The 17,699-nt window shown below is 40.1% G+C and overlaps 1 protein-coding gene across 1 annotated transcript in view; it reads left to right on the top strand.

Annotated features, from left to right (window-relative positions):
- The first annotated feature begins 12,169 nt into the window (after positions 1-12,169).
- LOC109976704 (M1-specific T cell receptor alpha chain) overlaps positions 12,170-17,699 on the top strand; it is a 43,208-nt gene continuing 37,678 nt past the window's right edge. The window contains exon 1 of the mRNA XM_065953465.1: positions 12,170-12,212. Within this exon, the coding sequence (XP_065809537.1) occupies positions 12,185-12,212 (28 nt within the window). The 5' untranslated portion in view covers positions 12,170-12,184. The remainder of the gene's footprint in view (positions 12,213-17,699) is intronic.

Genomic DNA, 17,699 nt, shown 5'->3' with positions numbered 1-17,699 from the left:
GTATGCACGCGTTTTCTCAATGCCTTCACTCTTAGTGAATACCATGGAGCATTGAGGTTCATGACTAATCTGAAGTCCCTAACTGATCATTGTACTCTGTATGATTGAGTTGGCTGTCCTGCATTGAACACTCAAGATACCAAATCATCATTTAATAATAATAATAATAATTATACATTTTATTTGTAATGCACTTTATATTTTTGGCAAAAATCTCAAAGTGCTACAGAGTTAAAAATAAAAACAATAACATCAATAACAAACCATGGGGATAACAATAGGAAAGCAGCTAAGGAAACTATAAACACTAGGAAAAGGCTCTGTTAAAGAGGTGGGTTATAAGGGCTCTTTTAAAAGCGTCCGCAGACTGTGGCGCCCTCAAGTGGTCAGTATTAAAATGGTTTTCCTCCATATCCACAGTAACACCGTTCTCTGATGTGCCCGTGTGTTCTCACCAGCTGATCTCAGATGGGATGTCTTGACTCTGGCTCCGCCCCTCTCTAGAGGCGTCTCTCCATGAGCAAGCACAGAAAAATGCAGAAGTACAGGTTGTAGTTTGAAAGGCATCGGCCCGTACATGAGCAGGAAGCTTTCCTCACAGTCAACACTGAGGGAGTGACATATTGTTCATTTACATATAATATCTCTACTGTAGTGATACACTGGTTAAACATCTGCACATTTTCCCTTTAACTAACAGCAAGCTAACGATACGTCACCACGTCATCAGGCCTGTAACAGGGTCTGTTATACACAGATTAAATATCTCTGGTGTGACAAGTCTGAACATTGAAGGCAGATTTTGATTCATAACAAAGATGTTGTTTTTGTTTGTTTTAGTTTGTAGCTTCAGTTTTTGGGTCCACAGTTTCCTGATTTTCTCCTGAAGATCTGAGTCCATGTTGGTCTGCATGGAGGAGATTTGGGACATTTAGAGGAAGATGTAGCCCCTACAAACATGCATGTCCAGCAGGGGGCAACTCCATTTGTTGTAAAAACAAAAAAAACATTTGTTTTACCTCTGACAAAGATTGAAGTCTATGGCTGTGTCACATACTCACATACAGTCTTTAAAATCTTCAGTGGGAGTTTTTTGGCCAAAATGTGGCCTTTTTAATCATAAATCAGACAGTTCAGTGTTCTCACCAACGAGGATACCAACACAGTCTGTCTCGGCGGTGTGTCAAGAGAGGAAACTGTGAGCGGCTTGTATCAGGTGGACACACTGGTCAAAATCCCCACTATCACTAAGGTAATGCATGTCAATATTTACATGACTCGTAGTGAGACTTCATGGGGCATCTTTTCCCTCTGAGTTTCAAAAAATACTACTGTAGTGCAATACAATGTTACACCCAAATGTTTATTTACTCTTATTTTACTTTCCCCCGGTGTAATTGAAAGACATGCTTGTCATACAGATAGGACCAAATTACACACGTGCACAAACAGGATCTATGGACATGCATTAATGGAGAGATGTCAGAGCTGGGCTGATACATAGAGAGCGTGCCAGAGCTGTTGGGAGGGTTAATGTCTTGCTCAGAGGTACCTTGGCAGTACTCAGGAAGTGACATGGCACCTCTCCAAATTCCAAGCGTTGGTCTGCAGAGACTCAGACTTTGTCTGACAATGAAGTCCAATAGATCAATGTGAACACTAGTGTCCATTTGTAATTGTAAAAATGCTGTTTTTTTCAGGTACAGGCAGATCCCAGTCTCTCCTCCTCCAGTGGTTCAAACTGGAGTATTGTTGTTGGTGATAAGATGGTTAGCTTGTTTTGATCGGAGTTATCAAACCATACTGCTGCTTCTTCACTTTGGTCATCTCAGTAAGTTCCTCTCGTCTCATTGTGTTAGGTCTGTTTTTTGAGTCCATACCTTAGTTTTCATCTTGTTGATTTAAAATTATATTAAGTTGACCTCTTTTATAGGCTTAGTTCTTATAATTTGATTTGTTGGTTTTCTATTTTGGGTAAAATAAAAGCCCACCTTTATTTAAACGTACTCCTGGGTCTTGTGCGTTACTGCTTGGTCCCTAAGAAATTGTTGGAGATCACTCCAGTACCTGATCCTCAGTTTTCAGACTCTGACCCTTCAGGGCTTCATCCTCTAATTCCGCATTGTTTTTTACATCAAGTCTTACCTCGGGAGACCCCCCACTCCCGTCTGACAGGGATAGTCTCCCGCTGTGAGGAGCATGTATGAACAGCCAGGTCAGGAGAATCTCTGGAGCAGTCCTCCTGTAAATATCTAGATATTATCCGGAGTGCAGATGTGAAGAGGATGATGTAAAGAGATGTTACAGGGGAACTCATGGGATACGACTGTTCATATCTACTTTTAAGAGTAAAGTACTCATGTTGTAATGTTTAACATTTATAAAGCAAATGGACTGTTAAAAACAAAGTGTAAAACGTTAAGGTTCAGGTGACAAAGTGACATTTGTCCCAATTAACTTTGTTTACGTTACTTTCACTAATGTTATAAGTGCCACTGTGGGGATGCGATAAGTTATAATTAGTTTACACGTTTTATTTAAGAATGGAGATAATGCTTTGTGGTGTATAAATGAATCAAACTGTATTTGAATATATCTTTTCGGCCTCGTCTATCTTATACGTTTATCACTGATGTTTTTCCGACTGCATTGTAAGCTGGTTTTGGCTGAAATCATTCTAATTGAACTGACTTTGACAGGAAAGTGTGGATTTCTTCATGCTGGAAAAATGAGCCAGATCCAGAGCTGATCCGCGCCACAGTGGAGAACAGTATCCTGCCTCGTGACGAGCTTCTTCGACAGCATATCAAGGTAAGACAACACCACTGCTAGAACATTAACCCTTGTGCCCTCCGCAAATGTTTTTATATTCTTTTATATTTCTGCTGTGAAGTTAAACAGCTTCCCACTTGCTCAAAACTACCAAACATTCAATTATTATCAGTATTGTAACCCTTCAGATGCTAGGTTATTAGTTGTGATTAGTGATTAGAGTCTTGGATATGTGAAAGACTAACAAAGTTGATTTGATTGCATTAGTCTTTTTAAAGGTCCCATATTATGATGTTTCTTCTGGTTTATATATGCCCAAGTGTCCTGTGCATGTTTAGGCACATCTATGTGCAAAAATTCAAAGTCCGTGGAAACGCAGCTTCTCCTACGTCCTCCTGTTAGCTGTAGCATTAGCTGCATGTAACGCTCGGTTCTAGCCCCCCTCGATAAAAATGTGTCAGTGTGACGTCATTGTCAGTGTGAGATCACTGATCTAAGCCCATTGGCTTGTTGTGGCCCTGCAGCTCATGTTGAAATTTGAGAGAAGCGTGCTGAGCAACTGACCAATAACGACAGAGCGGATCGGCAGACCAATCAGAGCAGACTTGGCCCACGTGGGGTCTAACAGTGTGGGCTCAACAGAGTGTAGCTGATGGACTCAGAGCATAGAGGGAGCAAGGAGGAGCAGTACATGAAAACAGACACTTTTTTCGGACTTTATCTATTGTGAACGTACAAAAGTAGGAACATAGATTAAATATACAAACCCCAAAAAAGGCAGAATATGGACTCTTTGATGTACCCTCTGGGAACCTTCATGGCCAAAATGTACACACAAAATCTGCAATAAAATCATAAATTTTTTTCTTTTGTATAAATTGATGTTTTTTGTTTTCTTTGGACGGGAGGGAAAGACGGAAAGATCTAGGCTGTGTAAACATATTTAAATGAAAATGACAAAGGAGACACCAGAGGAATGTTTAGCAGGTCAATAGTGTGTGACTGTTGAAATGCTTTCCTGTGATGCATGCAATGAAAGAACAGCCGTTCGAAAAGAGAGGTACCAACCGACATTTTCAACACTTTTCTCCTCCTATTGATGACAATCCTGACAGAACTTGACTTTTTACAAATCTTCATCATGATGTTTTTTTTTTTTTTCACCTAAATTCTCTAAATTGCAAATAAATGACAGGACAGTCAGATAAATTCATGAGCCAGATAGAAGCAGCTGATTACGTTTTTGTTTTTTTAAACTGTAACGCTGGCCTCACACCTCAGACTCCTCAGGCACATTTTTAACTTAATATGAATCACTTTTCAAAGTTGGAACACTTTCAATTAGTTGAGGCGGCATAAACGTATAATATTGAGTTCACACAAAAAAGTCAAAAAAACACAAAATTCTAAGTTAGTTTTACGATGATAATAAATTATGATTAAATGTTAAAGGTTGATATAGACAGCTTATTCATTTAACCAAAACACAAATGTTTCATTTTATCTCTTGTTTTGCGTTTTTCTTTATCCTCCTGCCTGTTTATTTTGTAGTTCAAAGTCTAATATAAACACAATGTTTTAAAAAATCCAGCTATTTTGATCATTATTGAAAACACGTGGGCTGCTGGGTCCTCTGTTTTTAACGAAATCGTTCTATATTGAAGCTATATTTAAGCTAGGTTAGCACCACAGGCCGTAGGCTACAGGTGGTAAGATATGTTGTATTCTGTTAGAAACTGATAGTCTGCAATGTGAGTCATGTCTGCTTTTCTAATATATTTAAGTGAACAGTAAATCAATTGTTTTTTGTATCTTCATTTAGGCAAAGAAGAGATAAAAGCAGCTGGTCTGACATCTTCCACAGAGGTGAAGTGTAAGTTAAAATCATCTGTTAAAAGTTTATATCCTGTGATTTTGTTTTTAAGTTTCATAAGAGGATTGTAAAAACAAGCTATTGTTAACAATACAGTCTTCTAAAATAAAAATCACACTGAGTCATACACCAGCTAAATGTTAAATAGAAAGGTGATGTTTTCTTTTCCATTTTACAATCAACAGAATCTAAAAATGACTCATTTCAACCTTCATCTGCACACCTGTTACAGAGGTCAGGCTGGGGTCACATAGTTTGAAGGAACCTCCTCCTTTTTTCACCTGTGCCAGATGCCCTGCTCATCCACTGTGGGAGAAATGACCTTACACCAGCAGCTCTCCCAGATGAAGAGTCCTCTCTGCCATCACCCAGAGGAGCTGATCGACGTCTGAAGAAGGTGGACAGAGTCTGGTGCTTTGTGACAGTGAACAGTGAGAAGGCTACCATAGTCATCCTCAGATAAAACACACAGATCCTGGCCTCCTCTTCCTCTTCTAGAAACTGGTGAAGCTTCTTAAACTGCTCCTTAATCTGCCTCTCTGTGTGTCGGGCCTGGACCTGAATGTGTTCTGCTGTTTGATCAAACTTCACTTTAACTTGTTCACAAACATTTAACTTCTTCTTTACCGGCTCCAGAGTTTCCTGAAGTTTCTTCTTGTGTTGTCCAGCAGCTTCATCGATGGGTCTGATTGTGTGTTTGCTGTGTTTTTCTCAAGTAATTCAGACGACACACACCGGCTCCTGATGGTCCAGACAGAAGAGTTTGAGTTTCTCAGAGTGCAGACTGCAGAGATCCTCTGAAGCTCTCTGATCTCTCTCCTGCACAAAACTCTCACACAGGTTCTGTAAAGCAAAGTTAGGACGTACTCTTTTCTTTGACTGTTTTCTACAAACTGGACACTTCTTATTCTCCTTCTCCTTCCAGCAGCTCTGCAGACAGTCTTTACAGAAGCTGTGGAAGCAGGAGAGGATGACTGGATCTTTAAAGATGTCGAGGCAGACAACAGCACAGATCTTCCTCTAACTTGGACGCCATTTTATCTCAGAGTCAAGCTGAAGATGCAGCAGAAGAAAACAGGAAGCCACTCCCCGTCCCTCAGAGTTACTTTCACTTTGATTGTTTTTCTTTGAAACTCTCGTTCAGTTTGTGGATTCAGCAGCAGGCTGAAGTGTTGGTATTCCCAGTATCCCAGTATAACAAGTACTCCCAGTATTCCCTCCTCCTCCTCCTGTCCTCTCTCAGTGGAAGTCGTGCTGGTTTGTGTCTGCAGGTCGGTCCGTCTGTCCGTCTGTCAGCGTGTGTGTCTCTTCAGAGTGAGGCAGAATAACAGCCTGTTTCCTGGTTTGTCTCAGGTGAGACAGGTGAGGGGGCGGAGCTTCTTCAGAGCAGGAATCCAGTCTCATTTCTCTTCCTGCAGCTTGAAGGGTAATCTCAACACAATCTTGTTGTTATTAGTTCCACTACATCGCTGTCACAATTTGTGACGTCAGCCTGAAGATAGAAGAACACCTGGAAGGTTTTATTTCACTAAACGTGAACTTCAAACGTCTGCAGCCTCACCGGAGATTAACAATGATTTTTAATCATGTTTGTGGTGGCTGTGGCTCAGTTGGTAGAGTTGTCGTCTCTCAACTGGAAGGTCGATGGTTCGATCCCCAGCTGGGTAACATGTCCGATGTGTCCTTGGGCAAGACGCTTCACCCTGAATTGCTCCCGCTGCTTCGGTCGGGGTGTATGAATGGGATTAGTTACTTCTGATGGATGATACTACACAGAGACCACTACCATTAAACATCTAGATTATGAAGTATTAAAGTCAAACATAACAGAAGTGGTCTTCCGTCTGGCAGCAGATTCAGCCTGACAGGGATGATGAAGACAACCTTTGACCTCTCACAGGGATGATGAAGACAACCTTTGACCTCTCACAGGGATGATGAAGACAACCTTTGACCTCACAGGGATGATGAAGACAACCTTTGACCTCACAGGGATGATGAAGACAACCTTTGACCTCTCACAGGGATGATGAAGACAACCTTTGACCTCTCACAGGGATGATGAAGACAACCTTTGACCTCACAGGGATGATGAAGACAGCCTTTGACCTCTCACAGGGATGATGAAGACAACCTTTGACCTCACAGGGATGATGAAGACAACCTTTGACCTCTCACAGTCATGATAAAGACAACCTTTGACCTCACAGGGATGATGAAGACAACCTTTGACCTCACAGGGATGATGAAGACAACCTTTGACCTCTCACAGGGATGATGAAGACAACCTTTGACCTCACAGGGATGATAAAGACAACCTTTGACCTCACAGGGATGATGAAGACAGCCTTTGACCTCTCACAGGGATGATGAAGACAACCTTTGACCTCACAGGGATGATGAAGACAACCTTTGACCTCACAGGGATGATGAAGACAACCTTTGACCTCACAGGGATGATGAAGACAGCCTTTGACCTCTCACAGGGATGATGAAGACAACCTTTGACCTCACAGGGATGATGAAGACAACCTTTGACCTCTCACAGGGATGATAAAGACAACCTTTGACCTCACAGGGATGATGAAGACAACCTTTGACCTCACAGGGATGATGAAGACAACCTTTGACCTCTCACAATCATGATAAAGACAACCTTTGACCTCTCACAGGGATGATGAAGACAACCTTTGACCTCACAGGGATGATGAAGACAACCTTTGACCTCAGGGATGATGAAGACAGCCTTTGACCTCTCACAGGGATGATGAAGACAACCTTTGACCTTTCACAGGGATGATAAAGACAACCTTTGACCTCTCACAGGGATGATGAAGACAACCTTTGACCTCTCACAGGGATGATAAAGACAACCTTTGACCTCTCACAGGGATGATGAAGACAACCTTTGACCTCACAGGGATGATGAAGACAACCTTTGACCTCACAGGGATGATAAAGACAACCTTTGACCTCTCACAGGGATGATAAAGACAACCTTTGACCTCACAGGGATGATGAAGACAACCTTTGACCTCACAGGGATGATAAAGACAACCTTTGACCTCACAGGGATGATAAAGACAACCTTTGACCTCTCACAGGGATGATAAAGACAACCTTTGACCTCACAGGGATGATGAAGACAACCTTTGACCTCTCACAGGGATGATGAAGACAACCTTTGACCTCACAGGGATGATGAAGACAACCTTTGACCTCACAGGGATGATGAAGACAACCTTTGACCTCTCACAGGGATGATGAAGACAACCTTTGACCTCTCACAGGGATGATAAAGACAACCTTTGACCTCTCACAGGGATGATGAAGACAACCTTTGACCTCACAGGGATGATAAAGACAACCTTTGACCTCACAGGGATGATGAAGACAGCCTTTGACCTCTCACAGGGATGATGAAGACAACCTTTGACCTCTCACAGGGATGATAAAGACAACCTTTGACCTCTCACAGGGATGATAAAGACAACCTTTGACCTCACAGGGATGATGAAGACAACCTTTGACCTCACAGGGATGATAAAGACAACCTTTGACCTCACAGGGATGATAAAGACAACCTTTGACCTCTCACAGGGATGATAAAGACAACCTTTGACCTCACAGGGATGATGAAGACAACCTTTGACCTCTCACAGGGATGATGAAGACAACCTTTGACATCTCACAGGGATGATAAAGACAACCTTTGACCTCTCACAGGGATGATGAAGACAACCTTTGACCTCTCACAGGGATGATAAAGACAACCTTTGACCTCTCACAGGGATGATGAAGACAACCTTTGACCTCTCACAGGGATGATGAAGACATCCTTTGACCTCTCACAGGGATGATAAAGACAACCTTTGACCTCACAGGGATGATGAAGACAACCTTTGACCTCTCACAGGGATGATAAAGACAACCTTTGACCTCACAGGGATGATAAAGACAACCTTTGACCTCTCACAGGGATGATAAAGACAACCTTTGACCTCACAGGGATGATGAAGACAACCTTTGACCTCACAGGGATGATGAAGACAACCTTTGACCTCACAGGGATGATAAAGACAACCTTTGACCTCACAGGGATGATAAAGACAACCTTTGACCTCACAGGGATGATGAAGACAACCTTTGACCTCACAGGGATGATAAAGGCAACCTTTGACCTCACAGGGATGATGAAGACAACCTTTGACCTTTCACAGGGATGATAAAGACAACCTTTGACCTCACAGGGATGATGAAGACAACCTTTGACCTCTCACAGGGATGATAAAGACAACCTTTGACCTCACAGGGATGATGAAGACAACCTTTGACCTCACAGGGATGATGAAGACAACCTTTGACCTCACAGGGATGATGAAGACAACCTTTGACCTCACAGGGATGATGAAGACAACCTTTGACCTTTGACCTTGGTGCTTCTTCTGGTTTATAAATCCTATAATCGTTCCTGTTCGCCTTTCAAAATTAAAAACTGTAAAGTCTTATAATCGTATCTTTTAACTTCATCTAAAGTCATTTAGGAGAGACAAGTAAATGATTCAAAGACATATATTAATTTTTCATGTGATATTGAATGATTGTCAGAGAATCTTTGGTGCATGAAGTCCACAGGGAGATGAAAATGGTTGATGGTGTCATATGAGGCTGATGGGATGAAAGTTGATCTAACTGAAGATGGGAAAGGCTGAAGATGTCATCTGAGGATGAAGAGGCTGACCAAACTGTGCAGACCGGAGTTGACCAGACGGTGGCTGTCGCTGTGATCTGAGACTGATATCGCAATGATGGCATGAATGAATTAGTGGAAGAGAGAAAAGACAGCAGCAATATGATAGGCTTACAATGAGGGAGTGGAGCATGGCTGTTGGATTGATGTGACCAGCTGATGGTTACGAAAAAAGGAGTGAACATGCGTGGAGAAGCTATGTCACACAGTATGAGAATAAATAATTAAATGAGCGTGCAGAATATAGTCTCCCTGACTGAACTTGCTAGAGCTAAGTGTAACTTAATTTACCAGAGTATAAAACCCTCTGAGTTATAGAGCAACCGGTCGTTTCCTCTGAGATGCATTTGTGTTTTTTTAGGTCACAGGTGAGTTCTGGTTCAGAAACAGGTCACATCAGCTCTCCTCTTTCCTTCCTGTTTTCTCCAGAAGCTATAAATGAACTTTTTGTTTTTGGAGGAGTTTTAATCTGAGAGGAGATGTGAACCTGATCAGAAGCAGCAAACATCTCATCGACAGGTACGACAACTGTTGCCCGTCGGGCTACACGGTTGAGTTAGGATAGGATAGGATAATACTTTATTGATCCCCAGAGGGGAAATTCGGTCGTTGATTCGAGTTTTGTGGGCCAAGAGGGGTCGGGTAGGTAATATCTGCATCATCACCACCTGGAGCATGCATGTACCAATCCTGGGTCTGTTGATGGTGGCAATGCTGTTTTAGTTGCGGTGGTGACTAATGGCCATAGGGAAGGTTGTGTAACGTATCAGTAGGACATCGGGGCTTGACCGGAGCGATGGGTGTCTTCACTGAGCGCTGATCCTTTCATTAGGGCACAGGTATCGTTTGATTATTTAAACTCAGGAGTAAGAAAACATCCTGTATAATTTTTCTTCCGTATTCATCACCATAACGTGCAGATATTTGTAAGTGTTTCTGCAAGTTGTTTCCTGCAGTAAACATGTTGCAGTCGCGGCTCTGAAATGTCCTCACTCATCGCTATTCATGATCGCAGAATGTTAATCTTGGATTTTACGACAATATCGACACCTGTTTGATACAACGGCGAGAAGAATAGAAGTCCTAGACGCCCAGTGGGTTTTGAATGATTCTAAACTGCTGAAAAGCTTCCACACGGATGTTTTTGTGAAAGTGTGAAGGAGGTTTCTGGTAGATCCATTCCTCTCTTGCTCACCGGTCTGGGAACGCAGATGTTGTTCTTCAGTACTTTTGATACCATCGATCATTAAGATAACAGATTGCATCATTTTAAAACATGTATCAAGAAATATCAAAGTATTGAACGTTTTGACAACCTCAGTCAGCGCAAAGTGATGCATAGTAAATGAATCAGAGAAAAAGGTGTGAGGAGCAAGACGTTTAGAAACAAGATATACTTGTGTTATTCATTGTTTACTCGCTCCTCTACTTAACATCTGTGTTCAAGCCTCGCTCTGTGTCTGATTGTGTCTGAATGAAAGAAAAACGTAAAACTTTACACTCTTTGTTTGTTTTGTAGGTCACCGCTTGAAGGAGGTGAAGTTTGAATGAGTGAGTCACCAGCCTGATATGGATTACGGGAAATGTTTCCTCCAGAACGGCCCCAAAATGGACGTTTTATTGTGAAAAGGTGGCCTAGTGAGACGTATTTAAGGTTGAGCCTGAAGGACACGAAGGACTGTGACGTCAGAGCTTCGGTGAGTTTATTAACAAAACAAAAAACCCGTAATTTAGACCGCAACATTAAGCATTTAGACAGTGTGCAGGAGTTAATCTACAATGTTCTTTTACACATTTCTTCTGAGATTGATCAGGTTCAGGTGACTTTATTTGCCCAGACGTAAATTTGTAATCGTCAAAAGAAAGCCAAATTTAAAACACGTGGTTACAAAAAGTTTTAATAATGTTGACAAACTTATTTTGAAATCAATGGACCACGTGCCACTCTGTGAGGAGTCTCAAAAGACTTTACAGAAATTCAAAATAAAAGCCTTACACTTCGTAGGTTTAACTGCGAAATAACGGGATTTCAAACATGCGATTAATCTTTATTTTGGGCTTTTTGTGCCTTTAATGGAGAGATAGGATAGTGGATAGAGTCGGAAATCAGAGAGAGAGAGTGGGGAAGGACATGCGGGAAAGAAGCCATAGGTTGGATTTGAACCTGGGCTGCCCGCTTGGAAGACTACAGCCTCCATACATGGGGCGCGCGCACTAACCACTGCACCACCAGCGCCCCTATGTGATTAATCTTAATAAATAATTGAAACCGTTTGAAAGGAAGAGAAACCAAAAAAAAAGAAACATGAACGAATCGTCAGGATTGTTAGCATCAGTGTGAGCGCAGCAGTTTTAGTCACAGTGCGTTTTATAGTGTGAATAATCGGGGAACATACCAACTCTATTTCAGCACAGGAACAAAACTGACCGTTACACCGGGTAAGATTTATGACTTCAAGGATTTTTACAAGAAGTTTGATAATTGGTATTTTTATCTGTTTTTATCCTTATTTGACTGCATATTTTTGTTACAAAAATCCAAAATAAAAACCTCACAATTGTTAGTTTGAATTGCAAAATAGTTGAGTTTCAAACATGCGACTAAAAGTGCAATTAATCGCAATTAACTGTTGAAGTTTAGCGATTAATCAGGATTAAAATAGTTGTTGTTCAACAGCCGTTATAAAACGAATCATCAGGATTGTTAGCATTAGTGTGAGCACAGCAGTTTTAGTCACAGTGTGTTTTACAGTGTGACTAACCAGGGAACAGATAAACTCTATTTCGGCATGGGAACCAAACTGACCGTTACACCAGGTAAGATTTATGACTTTAATGATTTTAACAGTATACAAAGTTTGTAAATTGGTATTTTTATGTTTTTATCCTGATGTGACGGCGTTTGTTTTACAAATATTCAAAATAAAAGCCTAACAATTTTTAGTTTGAATTGCAAAATAGTTGAGTTTCAAACATGCGACTAAAAGTGCGATTAATCGAGATTAGCTGTTAAAATTTAGCGATTAATTGGATTAGAAATGTTATTCGTTAAACCGCCGTAATCTAAAAAAACCAGTACATTTAAACACAAAAAGTTCAAATCGATCTGAAACAGTTTTAGTCACAGTGTGTTTTACAGTGTGACTACTCAGGGAGGATACAAACTCTATTTCAGCACGGGAACCAAATTGACCGTTACACCGGGTAAGATTAATCTGTATTTTTATTTTGTTATTATCCTGATTTGACGGTGTTTCTTTTCCAAAAAATAAAAAATAAAACCCTAACAATGTTTGTTCTTAAAAGTGTAATAATGGAATCTCAAACATGCAATTAAAAATACGATTACTCGAGGCGCCGGTAGCCTAGTGGTTGGTGCAAACGTCCTGTGTATGGAGGCTGTAGAACTTCCAAGCGTGCTGCCCAGGTTCGGGTCCGACCTTTTCCTGCATGTGTTCCCAGTCATGTTGTTTCCCTGTCAACATCAGTGTGAGCACAGCAGTTTTAGTCACAGCATGTTTTACAGTGTGAATAATCAGGGTGCAGGCAAACTCTATTTCAGCACGGGAACCAAACTGACTGTTACACCGGGTAAGATTTATGCTTTTAATGATTTTACATGATAAAAGTTTGTCTATTGGTATTTTTATTTGTTTTTATTCTGATTTGACACCATTTTTTTTTACAAAAATTCTAAATAAAAGCCAAACTATTTTTTGTTTAAATTGCAAAATAGTTGCATTTCAAACATGCGACTAAAAGTGCAATTAATTAACTGTTGAAATTTAGTGATTAACCAGGATTAAAATAGTTGTTGTTCAACAGCCGTTATAAAACGAATCGTCAGGATTGTTAGCGTCAGTGTGAGCACAGCAGTTTTAGTCACAGTGTGTTTTACAGTGTGAATAATCAGGCAACAGGCAAACTCTATTTCAGCACGGGAACCAAACTGACCGTTACACCGGGTAAGATTTATGCTTTTAATGATTTTTACACTATAAAAGTTTGTTTATTGTTATTTTTATTTGTTTTTATCCTGATGTAACGGCGTTTCTCACACAGACTGATCAGAACATGTTCAGGCTGCAGACAGAACAGCAACAATCATGAAAATACAAAGTTTAACAGGAGAAGATCAGTTTAAATGTTAAAAAATAAACTTCAAAATCATTGTAGACAGGCAGCACACACAGCAAATAAGATCTAATCGACATCACAGTGGAAGAAAAAGAGACAGACAGCTTTAACCACAGCTGGACACGTGTGATAAACTTTGGTTTCACATCAAAACGGCACGTTACCCTCATGAATAAGTTTAGATTTGATATATTAGAAAAAAGAGAAATGATTCAGGATGGTTTTATGGTCCTGAAAAGCTTCAGTGAGCGCAGCAGTTTTAGTCACAGCGTGTTTTACAGTGTGAATAATCAGGGAGTTAACAAACTCTATTTCAGCACGGGAACCAAACTGACCGTTACAGCGGGTAAGAATCATGATTTTAAGGATTTTTACATCATAAAACCTTAATTTATATTTTTTAGTCATCGTTTGATGGTGTTGTAGTACTCACGATCGGTCCTGGTCTCTAGAGAACACTTGTTCAAGGTCTCGGCCTCGCACTGCCCTGCCTTGGTCTTGGTTTTTAATTGGCTTCGATCCCTACATGTCTTGGTCTTGTCTTGCTCTCGATCCCTTCATGTCTTGGTCTTGTCTCGGTCTTGTTTAGTGTGGTCTTGACTACAGCACTATTGTCTCATAAATGCAGACTGATCTGAACCCGTGCCAGCTGCAGACAAAGAGTAAAGTCTGATTTAAATGTCTCGTAATAATCAAAACATTAATTTAAAAAAAAGACAAACAAATGAGAACAAACTGTAAAAACTTTACAAGCGGAGCGGATTCATGCAGTTGAATCGAAAACAGATTAAAAGTGTGAATAAAGAGATATCATAACAACACACACACACATACAAACACATGAGTGTGAGGGCAGCAGTTTTTGTCCCAGTGTGTTTTACAGTGTGAATAATCGGGCAACAGAAAAACTCTATTTCAGCACAGGAACCAAACTGACCGTTACAATGGGTAAGAAAAATCACAAGACCTTATTTTGAGGTGAGTTTATTGGAAATGTTTGTTTGGCTAAAATAAAAACTGCAGAAGATAAAAAAATATGAAAGATTCGCTCAGAGTTTGACGTGTGATAACAAACTTGGAAACTAAAGACTGAAACATCATGTTCATACTTCTAAACCATGTCCATGTCAATGATTTCACATTTTAAAACAGATGCATCCCTGAGTAGTTCAGAGACGAGCTCCTTAATAACGTCGTGTGAAACAAGAGAGGGGGACACTTAACCGTCATTTAAAAAGTGATTCCAGGTGACGGGCTCAGACGGTCCACGTTCAGTCAAGTTTTAGTTTAATATTTGTTGTAATTTTTTCTTTAAAAAAGCCGATACTTCGACTGAACATGAACGGTTCTGTTGTAAAGAATTCTGACCTAAAGATAAATAACTGAAGCTTTTAATCACAACGTTTGTTTTTATGTTTTGGCAGATGTAGGCTTCCTTACTAAAACCATCTAAAATAGAAGATAAGATGAAGAGTTGTTGTGTCGTGAGTGTGTGAGGTTTGTGTATGAGTGTGTGTGTCAGTGTGAATGGAGCTGGAGGCAAACTTGTCTTTGGCGGTGGCACGAAGGTCGTCGTGTCGACAGGTCGGTGGAAGACTTTAATTCATGAATATAAAACGTTGAGACGTTACAGAGACGATCGACTTCACTGAATCACACGTTCTGTCAGCGTGTTTGTTTGACGATTTCTTTGAGTAAAAAACAAAGAAAAAAGAAGAGAGTTCAGCGTGTGTGTGTTGGTTTTTGTCGAGCTGTGTGTGTCTGTGTGACAGCACAGGGAGGATACATCGCTGTGTTTGGGAGAGGAACTAAACTCAACGTGGAAATCAGTGAGTTACGTTTCCGAACACTTTATTTTACTACATTTAAAAAGAGAATTTAGATTGACATCAGAAATTTAAAATCTGAGATGATCAAAGTGTGCCGTCTGGAAACAACCAATCCAGAGTTATGTGATTTTTATTTTTTTATATTTAATCAAAATGGGAGATTAATGATGTTTGTGAAGTTTCACAAGCAAAATACTGAAGCTGATATGTCGTTTCAGAAACCAAGTTGGAGGAAATAATAAGACATAATACGATACAGTAGAATATAATAGATCACATCACATGTAGAGTTTTTAAATGCTGTTGATCTGGGTCAGGAGCTGCAGCGCCCGAGATGGAGGCTCCACTTCCCCATGATTTGTTTGTAGGCCCCGTGTTCTGTGCCTCTTCTTATTTGTCTTGTCTCTCGGTAGATCGTTTTAACCAGACATCCACGCCATGAAATATCTTCTTAGAGTGTTGAAGTGCTCGCTGCATTTGTAGCGTTTACTTATTTAAAAAATATATATATTTAAAGTGATTTAACGTCTTTAAAGGAATATTTTGTCGCTTCCTTTCCGACTCAGTCCGAGCTGTTTGAAAACTGAAACGTAAATATTTTTAACAGTAACACCTAATAATTAATAACTTTGAGGTTACGTCGAGTCTGAGACGGTTTTTGTCTCTGAGAGGTTTTCAGTCAGCTGTCAGTCACAGTGTGACAGTCGGTATCGACAGAGTGATTTTTGGGAAAGGAACTCGGCTCATCATCGACTCCGGTAAGATAAAAAAAAATCATGTTTGGGAGCCGAGACAGGAGTTACGTTTTGACTAAAGAATACGAAGTAATAAAGGAAAGGCAGAAATGTGTGTTTGACTTGTGTGTGTGTGTGTGTGTGCAGATATGTGTCAAACAGAGAAGATAGCTTATCTAAAACCACTTAAAAACAAAACGTCTAAAAATATTTTTGCACCTTTGGTCGTACCTTATGTGCCACTGGAAATAACATGTTTAAACGTCACAGAGCTGCAGGGAAGATGTGAAAGTTTCAGCTGTTGTGAAGGTTGACACTTTAAATCTTTGAGTCTTCAAATCTTTGAGTGTTATAGCTACAGGTTTGATTTGACTGTTTCAGGAGAAGTGGAGGAGTGTAACATTTCCAAACTAAAGAAATGTGATCTCAGCTACTTTGTGAAACTCCTCGTCTCAGAAGAGTGTAGATTTTTTTGTTGTTGTTGAGTAGTTTGAGGTTTTCGTAATGAGGCTCGACACTGTGTGAAAAGTGGAGGCTACGAAAAACTCCTGTTTGGATCTGGAACCAGACTGACAGTCGAGTCCAGTAAGAAGGATCTGTTTTTATATTTTCATTTATAATTATTTGACCTTTAGTACATTGTTTACCCAAGACACCAAACATGGAGCAGAGCATTTCAAAAGATCAGTAAAACATTCAGAAGTTACAGTAAAGATTCAGAAGCCTGTTTGGTCAAAATATAGAATAGAAATAATTGAATCTCAGACAAAATTACACCTTTAAAACATTTCTTATGTCTGAAATGAGACACAAAATGTCTGTGAGTCGATGACTTCTTCTATGTTAAAACAAAAAAACCTGTCAGACATCTTCAGCTGCAGAAAATAAATGTTAACACAGAATGTTTTAAAATAATGTATTTCTAAATTACGTTAGCACAGCATGTCCATGTCAGTCCAAACGCTGATTCGACAGTGTGTACCGGATTTATTCAAGATACAGACAGTAAAACCGTGTCGATTAACCATTTTTTAACACGAGGGGAGCCTGATTTCTACTCACTCAGGATAACTCTTTTTGCTACAACCAGACAAAACCTCAAAGCTTCTTGTAGAGCCGAGAAATGAGTCCAAACATGGTCAGAGAAACCCCAATATTACAGACAGGCTGTCAGGAATCAGCTGTCTTTTAAATATGTCGCTGTACATCTGACAGATATTGTCCCACAAAGTTTTGAGTTTAGGACAAGACCAGAAATGGTGACCCGGGGTCCCATCTTTTAACCTGAACGTGTCACAAGTAGCAGAGACTGAAGGAAAGATTCTATTTGATTTGGTCTTTGAATAGTGCAGCTGATTAATTACTTTGATCTGAATGACTGTCTTCAGTTATTAGAACATGATTAAGTGAGCTCATCTTAAAAAAGGTAAACTTGAGCAACTATTGAAAACAGTGAACTACCTTTTAATCGTCATTTATTGAAGTTTTAGATTTAGTTTATCTAATGTGTATTTACAGTTAATTAGAACATAATGAAGCGTGTTGATGTGTGTGAATGGAAATTGCTGTCAGAGTTTAAAATGAAAAAAACATTTTTCTAAAAG

The sequence above is a fragment of the Labrus bergylta genome, chromosome 4 (assembly GCF_963930695.1).
Source record: "Labrus bergylta chromosome 4, fLabBer1.1, whole genome shotgun sequence".
Classification (NCBI taxonomy): Eukaryota; Metazoa; Chordata; class Actinopteri; order Labriformes; family Labridae; genus Labrus; species Labrus bergylta.
The sequence above is the reverse complement of the archived record's forward strand: the minus strand, read 5'-3'. Positions and strand labels throughout refer to the sequence as shown.